This window comes from Salmo trutta, chromosome 16 (genome assembly GCF_901001165.1).
Source record: "Salmo trutta chromosome 16, fSalTru1.1, whole genome shotgun sequence".
Lineage (NCBI taxonomy): Eukaryota > Metazoa > Chordata > Actinopteri > Salmoniformes > Salmonidae > Salmo > Salmo trutta.
In genome coordinates this window covers 14,534,160-14,544,062 of record NC_042972.1, presented here as the reverse complement: position 1 = coordinate 14,544,062, position 9,903 = coordinate 14,534,160, and the positions used below count along the sequence as shown (strand labels likewise).

Sequence of the window (9,903 nt, the reverse complement as noted above, 5' to 3'; positions counted from 1 at the left end):
GAGGACAGAGAGAGAGAGAAAGAGAGAGAGAGAGAGAGAGAGAGAGAGAGAGAGAGAGAGAGAGAGAGAGAGAGAGAGAGAGAGAGAGAGAGAGAGAACGATACATAGAGAGAGAGAGAGACAGAGAGAGAGAGAAAGAGAGCGCTCAGGGGAGAACATCAAATTAACTCTTGGGGCCTAGGGCAACGTAAGGGTGGAGAATTGCAGGGGAGAGGAGTGTGTGTGTGGTTTTGTGTGTGTGTGTTTTGTGTTTTGTGGGGGGAGGGTGAGGGAGTTTGTGTGTTTGCATAATGTACAGTGCATTCGGGAAGTATTCAGACTCCTTCAATTTTTTCAAATTTTGTTATGTTACAGCCTTATTCTAAAATTGATAAAACGCTACCTGCCCGAATGCATAGTGCCAACTGTTAAGTTTGGTGGAGGAGGAATAATGGTCTGCGGCTGTTTTTCATGTTTCGGGCTAGGCCCCTTAGTTCTTAACCTGTTGGGGTGTAGGGGGCAGTATTTTCACGGCCGGATGAAAAACGTACCCAAATTAAACTGGTTACTACTCTGGCCCAGAAACTAGAATATGCATATTATTAGTAGATTTGGATAGAAAACACTCTGAAGGTTCTAAAACTGTTTGAATGGTGTCTGTGAGTATAACAGAACTCATATGGCAGGCAAAACCTGAGAAAAATCCAACCAGGAAGTGGAAAGTCTGAGAATTGTAGTTCTTTTGATTCTCTATCGAAACTACAGTTTCTGTGGGGTCACGTTGCACTTCCTAAGGCTTCCATTGGCTGTCAACAGCCTTCAGAAAGTTCTTTCAGCATTCTCCTGTCACTGGGCAGATAATAGGAGCTCAGTCAATCAGTGGACTGCCTGTGGACAAAGGGATTGGATATGCGCGGCCCCGCGAGCGCTCCGTTCCTTCTTTTTCTTCTTGAATGAATATGCTATTGTCCGGTTGGAATATTATCGCAATTTTACATTAAAAATACCATAAAAATAGATTTTAAACAGCGTTTGACATGCTGAGATGTTTGACGAGCAGGTGTCCACATACTTGTGGTCAAGTACTGCATCTGCGTGTATGTGACTCTTGTATTGTGTCAAGCAAGTCAAAGCACGTACTGTATATACAGGTAACCACCATAATAAGGAAACGCTTTAGTAAATGAAGGATACAAAGTATATTGAAAGAGTGTGGTTCCTGAGTTAATTAAGAAATGAAGATCCCATCATGCTTAGGGTCATGTATAAAAATGTCCAGTTTCCCATTGATTTGGCTACCATGGCTATATGAAGAGATCTCAGTGACTTTGAAAGAGGGGTCTCAAAGGAGCATAGGGGGTTTAAAGTGTGTGTGTGTGTGTGTCAGTTCTCTTTCTGTATGTGTTTGTGGGTGTGTGTGTGTGCGTGCGTGCGCGTGTTTATGTGTGTGTGTGTTTGCGTGCATGTATATATGTGTACATGCATGTGTGTGTCATGGGTGTGTGAGTTTGTGTGTTCATTTCCTGTCATTCTCTCACCGTGCCACCTGGTTGATGACAGGAGCGAAGTTGGTGGGTCCGTAGAGCTGAACTGTGCGGAGACTCTGGAAGTACGCCTCCAACACTCCCTCGATCCCCACACAGTTAGGGTTCTCACTGTTGGAGTTCTGTAGGAACCATGGACATTATTTAAGCTAGCCTCTCTACACCAGTTGTTAGAACATGAAATCCCCTTTTTCCTTCGAATCCATGAACAAGAAAAATATTGATGAAGGCTGTACATTGAAACATTTGATGAGGGCTATACATTGAAACATTTGATGAGACCTATACATTGAAACATTTGATGAGGCCTATACATTGAAACATTTGATGAGGCCTATACATTGAAACATTTGATGAGGCGTATACATTGAAACATTTGATGAGGGCTATACATTGAAACATTTGAGACTTTTGATAATAATAAAGAAGTCTTTATGAAGTCAACGTCCATTGTGACGATGTATGCTTCTGACGATGCACGTTCATTACACAATGATGTTATGTATGAAATATATGAGTGTCTGTGTTCTTTTGCCTCATGTCAGGACTGATCGGTAATGGGAGAACTCATGTCAGTAGGCACAACACAAGGCTGATCGGTAATGGGAGAATTTAAGTTGGCTGAATATTTTCTTTAGACAATGTGAAAAAGACAAAACGCCATCGCCTGGGTAAATCAATCAAGACATAAGAACAAAAATAATCCAGCAAACAATATGTCTGTTCCCAAAAATGTATTTATCGTCACATAATACAAAAGTCATTCAGCCAACATAAAAGACAGTCTGAGTCTGCTTTAAGCCCTGTCCAGCCAGGAGAAAAGAGTGTTCTTCAGCCTATATCCTTCATTAAAGTTCATCTGTGAAAAACGAGAGAACAGCCATCTGATCTTTCTCATTCTCTTTGAAGATAAAACTAATTAAAAGGAAGAAATAAACACGTTAAAAGAAATGAAAATGAATGCCTGCAGAAGAAAACACACTTTTTGGTGTCCGCAACTGTAGCTGGTAAAACAGGTTGTATAACTAGCCACGAGGGACACTGGCACATTGTTGTGACATGACTATTATTGACCTTATGGGACAGACTCCATGGGACAGAAAGTATTGTAGTAGTATAGTTATGATTCTACATTTTACAGATGTCCAGCTCAAACTTCATTGTTTTGCACAATGAGAATTGGGTGAGACAAATGACTTGTATCACACATCTGCATCAACCATTACTGCAGCAACCATTGCTTGTACAGGCTTCATAACATTGTCATAGCACTTCATTACCCTCTAAACCAGACATACCGCAACATACACAAGTGCTGAACTAAAAGTTATAAGCCTGTCATCAAGATCAAACGGCAAAGTACTTTGAAAACATTGCTACCTATCGAGGGCAATTTAAAAGGAGAAGAAGAAGAACTTTATTGTCCATTTTCCTTACAGTCCACTGTATTATTTTGCTTCGACCTTTGTATAATTTCCTTCACGTTAAGGAGACTTTTTTAAGGCGAATTCCTCCAGCTTTGGGGGAAAACAATTGCTGAAAATAAGACTGCTTTTGTTTTTTTTTTACTCTTCTTTGTTCAACAATTCCTCCGCTTTTTCTTTTTCCTCTGCCCAGGGAGACAATAGACGTCTAGAATCTGAGGAGGAGTCGTTTTTTTGTGCTTAGTGTTTACTCTTTGTTGTTCTTTCTTCATCGGTTCATGATGCTAAGCTAAGCGCTACGTCCTCCAAAGTCTATTCCAGTCTCCACGTCTGTCTGGTCCCTCGTTTGGTTCGCACTTTTCTGCAACAAACAGATGGATTTTCTTTTTTCTTTCCGAGCCACTTTCTGACTCACAGTGTTTTCTTCCTCCACCCTTGTTCAAACACTTCACAGAACTACTTGAGGCCGACGCTAGCGCATGGGCTTACATAACGGTGCGGCAATTTGTATTTTGTGTCGACATATTTAGAGGCTTTCGTGTTCTTTATGACTTTATTACCCCATGTACAGGTAATGTGTTCACGGTGTCATTCATCTGGGCTGTACGGGTGGATAGAGTCAATGTCAGACTTCACAGAAAATCCCAAGAATCTAAGGAAACTCAGTACTGAATCAAGCCAATACTGACCTTTTGCCTTCTGACGATGTATGTTAATTATACAATGATGTTATGTAGTATAGAAGTATGAGTGCCTCATGTCAGTAGGCATAACACAGGTAGGTATTTCACAGGTAACTGTATTTTCATTGCTAAGAAATATAATAGATTTGGCTTGGAGCTTCAGTTAGCCAGCCTTGGATACAAATTGATATAGAGGATGTACAGAAAGATGGCCTTCACTACTCAAAAATAGGCTATTCAAGGTCTCGCATCTGAGCCCGACAGATGGATACATACAGAGCACTCGGAAAGTATTTAGACCCCATCACTTTTCCCACATTTTATTTCGTTACAGGCTTTTTGTCCAATCTACACACCATTTATATTTATTTTATTTAACCTTTATTTAACTAGGCAAGTCAGTTAAGTACAAATTCTTATTTACAATGACGGCCTACCAAAAGGCAAAATGCCTCCTGTGGGGACAAGGGCTGGGATTAAAAATACAAATAAATTAAAGAAAAATATAGGACAAAACACAAGAGAGACAACACAACACTACATAAAGTGAGACCTTATTGCTGAAATATCACATTTACATAAGTATTCAGACCTTTTACTCAGTAGTTTGTTAAAGCACCTATGTCAGCGATTACAGCCTCAACTCTTCTTGGGTATGACACTACAAGCTTGGCTCACCTGTATTTGGGAAGTTTCTCCCATTCTTATCTGCAGATCCTCTCAAGCTCTGTTAGGTTGGATGGGGAGAGTCACTGCACAGCTATTGTCAGGTCTCTCCAGAGATGTTCAATCGGGGTTCTAGTCTGGGCTCTGGCTGGGCCGCTCAATGACATTCAGAGACTTGTCCCGAAGCCACTCCTTCGTTATCTTGGCTGTGTGTTTAGGGTCATTGTCTTGTTGGAAGGTGAACCTTCTACCCAGTCTGAGGTCCTGAGTGCTTTGGAGCAGGTTTTCATCAAGGATCTCTCTGTACTTTGCTCCATTCATCTTTCCCTCAATCCTGGCTAGTCTCCCAGTCCCTGCCACTGAAAAATATCCCCACAGCATGATGCTCCACCACCATGCTTCACCATAGGGATGGTGCCAGGTTTCCTCCTGATGTGACACTTGGCATTCCCAGTCAAAGAGATCAATCTTGGTTTCATCAGACGAGAGAATATTGTTTTTCATGGTCTGAGAACCCTTTAGGTGCCTTTTGGCAAACTCCAAGCGGGCTGTCATGTGCCTTTGACTGAGGAGTGGATTCCGTTTGGCCACTCTACCATAGAGGCCTGATTGGCAGAGTGTTGCAGAGATGGTTATCCTTCTGGAAGGTTCTCCCATCTCCACAGAGGAACTCTGGAGCTCTGTCAGAGTGACCATTGGGTTCTTGGTCACCTCCCTGACCAAGGCCCTTCTCTCTCGATTGCTCAGTTTGGCCAGGTGGATAGCTCTAGGAAGAGTCTTGGTGGTTACAAACCTCTTCCATTTAAGAATGATGGAGGCCACTGTGTTCTTGGGCACCTTCAATGCTGCAGACATCTTTGGTACCCTTTCCCATAATTGTGCCTCGACACAATCCTGTCTTGGAGCTCTACGGACAATTCTTTCGTCTTCATGGCTAGGTTTTTGCTCTGACATGCACTGTCAACTGTGGGACTTTATATAGACAGGTGTGTGCCTTTCAAAATCATGTCCAATCAATTAAATTTACCACAAGTGGACTCCAATCAAGTTGTAGAAACATCAAGGATGATCAATGGAAACAGGATGCACCTGAGCTCAATTTCGAGGTCTCATAGCAAAGGGTTTGAAAAGTTATGTAAATATGTTTTTTAATTTGAATACATTTGCAAAAATGTCTAAAAACCTGTATGGGATATTGATGAGAATTGTTTTTATTTAATCAAATTTAGAATAAGGCTGTAATGTAACAAAATGTGGAAAAAGGGAAGGGGTCTGAATACTTTCCGAATGCACTGTATACTGTTCACTATTTTAGTTTCTGTCTCTTGTTTGATATGAACTCTTATTCGTAAATGGAAGTGTATGAATGAAGAAAGCAATGTGGAAGGCAACGTCACATCAGTAATAGTTAATAATGGAAAGCGTGAGAGCAAAAAACATATTACAGAAGGGACGTTGTTGTCAAAAAAGATTTATATAGCTCCAAGGACTCTTCTGTGCATCAGTAAACCTGTAGGAAGAACTACCAGCACCTCTTTGCAATAAATGAAACAGTTCCTGATCATTCCCCATCACTGGTAGAGAAGTAGTACCATTCTCTCTCCCCCTCCCTCTTTCTCTCACCAGTGGGAAGGCATGGGAGATCTTGCCGTCCGGTGGCAGCTTGGCTCCAAAGCCGTAGGCGGGGAACATCTTGTCACTGTCGTAGTCCTGGATGATCTCCCCCACAGCCTTCAGGGCCATGGCGTAGGCATTCATCTGGTAGGGACTCATGTAATGCAGAGAGGTGGGCTGGGATGGGTTACCTGGAACACAGCAACAGAGCATACATTATTGATTTATTTCATTTAACCTATATTTAGACAGGAAAATCATATTGAGACCCAGAGTTTTCAAATGAGTCCTACACAACATAAAAAGTACAAAACCCACCTATCAAATACAAGAAAAGCATGGGCCAAATAGGGTCCGTTCCACACTACCATACTACTTGTCTTATGAGGCGTTTTGAATACATTGATCTAGCTAAGTGGTATGCTAGGGTGAATGCTGACCTACAGCCACATGGTTAGAGTTCAAATCCACCTACTTTCCCTGACTAGGAGTGGCAGCATTGAAGTATCTCATGTTCATTTGATAGGAAAATATTGTCAACGACATTTGCCCCTGCTTTAGACCAGTCTTCAACCTTTTCTTGCCCTGGGACCCCAATTATATGTTAGCCAACATTTTTGGGGGCGCATGTCTTGTCTTATCATCAGTTGAATGGCAAGGAGAAGTAAACAACATTTTAAAATTAATAGATTTGGTAGATAGTTTTGAATGATTTTGACCTCCCCACATTATACAGTACCAGTCAAAAGTTTGGACACACCAACTCATTCAAGGGTTTTTCTTTATTTTTACTATTTTCTACATTGTAGAATAATAGTGAAGACATCAAAACTATGAAAGAACACATATGGAATCATGTAGTAACCCAAAAAGTGTTAAACAAATCAAAATATTTTTTATATTTGAGATTCTTCAGAGGAGCCACCCTTTGCCTTGATGACAGCTTTGTACACTCTTGGCATTCTCTCAACCAGCTTCACCTGGAATGCTTTCCCAACACTCTTGAAGGAGTTCCCACATATGCTGAGCATTTGTTGGCTGCTCTTCCATCACTCTGCGGTCCAACATCCCAAACCATCTCAATTGGGTTGAGGTTGGGTGATTGTGGATGCCAGGTCATCTGATGCAGCACTCCGTCACTCTCCTTCTTGGTCAAATAGCCTTTACACAGCCTGGAGGTGTGCTTTGGGTCAATGTCCTGTTGAAAAACAAATAATTGTCCCACTAATGGCAAAACAGATGGGACGGCGTATCGCTGCAGAATGCTGTGGTAGCCATGCTGGTTAAGTGTGCCTTAAATTCTAAATAAAGCACCCCCACACCATCACACCTCCTCCTCCATGCTTCATGGTGGGAACCACACATGCAGAGATCATCCGTTCACCTACTCTGTGTCTCACAAAGACACGGCGGTTGGAACCAAAATCTCATCAGACCAAAGGACAGATTTCCACCGGTCTAATTGCTCGTGTTTCTTGGCCCAAGCAAGTCTCTTCCTCTCATTGGTGTCCTTTAGTAGTGGTTTCTTTGCAGCAATTCAACCATGAAGGCCTGATTCACAGTCTCCTCTGAACAGTTTATGTTGAGATGTGTCTGTTACTTGAACTCTGTGAAGCATTTATTTGGGCTGCAATCTGAGGTGCAGTTAACTCTAATTAACTTACCTTCTGCAGCATTGGTAACTCTGGGTCTTCCTTTCCTGTGGCGGTCCTAATGAGAGCCAGTTTCATCATAGCGCTTGATCGTTTTTGAGACTGCACTTGAAGAAACTTTCAAAGTTCTTGACATTTTCCGGACTGACTGACCTTCATGTCTTAAAGTAATGATGGACTGTCATTTCTCTTTGCTTATTTGAGCTGTTCTTGCCATAATATCGACTTGGTCTTTTACCAAATAGGGCTATCTTCTGTATACCAGTCCTACCTTGTCACAACACAACTGATTGGCTCAAACGCATTAAGGAAAGAAATTCCACAAAATAACTTCTAACAAGGCACACCTAATAGTTGAAATGCATTCCAGGTGACTACCTCATGAAGTTGGTTGAGAGAATGCTAAGAGTGTTCAATGCTGTCAAGGCAAAGGGTGGCTACTTTGAAGAATCTGAAATATATTTGTAATGAACACTCAGGGAGAAAAAGGTGTCGATTCACGCGCAGAGCGCGGCAGGTGTTTATTTCGCCTTCGTAGAAGGCAGGAATCGTGGTCACTGGCAGGCAAGGATCATACACAGGTAGGCAAACAGGCAGGTGAATCAAAACTAGGACTAAAGGCTATAACTGGTTCTCACAAACGAGCTAGGAAAAGGCATAGTAGAGTCAAAATGAACAATACCTCAAAAAGGCACAAACAGAATGAACTGAGCTAAATAAGGAGCTGATGAGACCAGGTGAGAAATGAACACAGGTGAAATCAAATGAACAAAAATTAAAGACAGGGCTACTTTCAAGAACACAAAGAAACAGGGCTACGTTCAAGAACACTGTGAAACAGAACACAAGGTTGACTAATAAATACAGAACCTTACAATATTATGATTTGTTTAACATTTTTTTGGTTACTACATGATTCCATATGTGTTATTTCATAGTTTTGATGTCTTCACTATTATTCTACAATGTAGACAATTGTAAAAATAAAGAAAAACCCTTGAATGAGTAGGTGTGTCCAAATTTTTGACTGGTACTGTAATTGGAAAGGGAAGTGTAACTCTAACATAGCCTATTAGCTAGAAAAGTAACTCCAAACCCATTTTCACTAATAGCAGCTGGTTGGCTAATTAGAGAAAGGTTAGCCATGTGTTGGCAAAAATATGTCCAAGACAAGAAAGCTTACCAGCAGCACTGGTACTCATGGGGGCTATGTCAGATACTCCAGGGAGTGTAATTAGCTCAATATTAGGAGTTGAGAAGTAATAATTAATATAAATAATTATTATTAGAAAGAAAATATTCTCCTCTTATATTGTAGATATGTAATTCAAAATGGGTTTATCCTGTTGTTTCTAGCGATATTCATGAATATACCATGCAGTATACCATGTTAAATAACCCTGCTTTAGACGACAGGTTAGGATAATATTATTTTATACGGATTTTAGGGAAACGTTAGTCCTTCAGTAGCCTGAAAGAGACGCTAATAAACAACAAACTGTATCAGTAATTTGGCTACACTTACCATTAGACGCTGTGAAATCGATGGCCACTGTGAAGTTGAGTTGCGTCCTGGTGAGACAATGATTAATTACGATAAATAACTTCAACTTTACCAGGCAAAAACATAATAAAGTCTGGAAAGGATATTGTCTGTTTAAACCACGCAAAACAATTTCAGACATGCACGCTAGGCTGAGCAAGCCATCAACAGTGGTCTCTAACATTAATGGAACATCATTAAGAGTGGCCTCTAATGTTAGTGCAAAGTTATTAAGAGTGGCCTCTAACATTAATGCAAAGTTATTAAGAGTGGCCTCTAACATTAGTGTAAAGTTATTAAGAGTGGCCTCTAACATTAATGCAAAGTTATTAAGAGTGGCCTATAACATTAATGCAAAGTTATTAAGAGTGGCCTATAACATTACTGCAAAGTTATTAAGAGTGGCCTCTAACATTAATGCAAAGTTAATGTTAGAGTAAAGTTATTAAGAGTGGCCTCTAACATTAATGCAAAGTTATTAAGAGTGGCCTCTAACATTAGTGCAAAGTTATTAAGAGTGGCCTCTAACATTAATGCAAAGTTATTAAGAGTGGCCTCTAACATTAATGCAAAGTTATTAAGAGTGGCCTCTAACATTAATGCAAAGTTATTAAGAGTGGCCTATAACATTAATGCAAAGTTATTAAGAGTGGCCTATAACATTACTGCAAAGTTATTAAGAGTGGCCTCTAACATTAATGCAAAGTTAATGTTAGAGTAAAGTTATTAAGAGTGGCCTCTAACATTACTGCAAAGTTATTAAGAGTGGCCTCTAACATTAATGCAAAGTTAATGTTA

General features: G+C 40.5%; 1 protein-coding gene across 2 annotated transcripts in view; it reads right to left on the bottom strand.

The window, feature by feature from the left end:
• The window catches only part of LOC115150143 (copine-9), a 138,597-nt gene that overhangs the window by 22,720 nt on the left and 105,974 nt on the right, over positions 1–9,903 (bottom strand). For both annotated transcript variants that reach the window (XM_029693107.1, XM_029693108.1), the window contains exons 16-18: positions 9,088–9,134; positions 5,920–6,101; positions 1,518–1,645 (exon numbers count right to left, since the gene is read on the bottom strand). In XM_029693107.1, the coding sequence (XP_029548967.1) occupies positions 1,518–1,645; positions 5,920–6,101; positions 9,088–9,134 (357 nt within the window). The remainder of the gene's footprint in view (positions 1–1,517; positions 1,646–5,919; positions 6,102–9,087; positions 9,135–9,903) is intronic.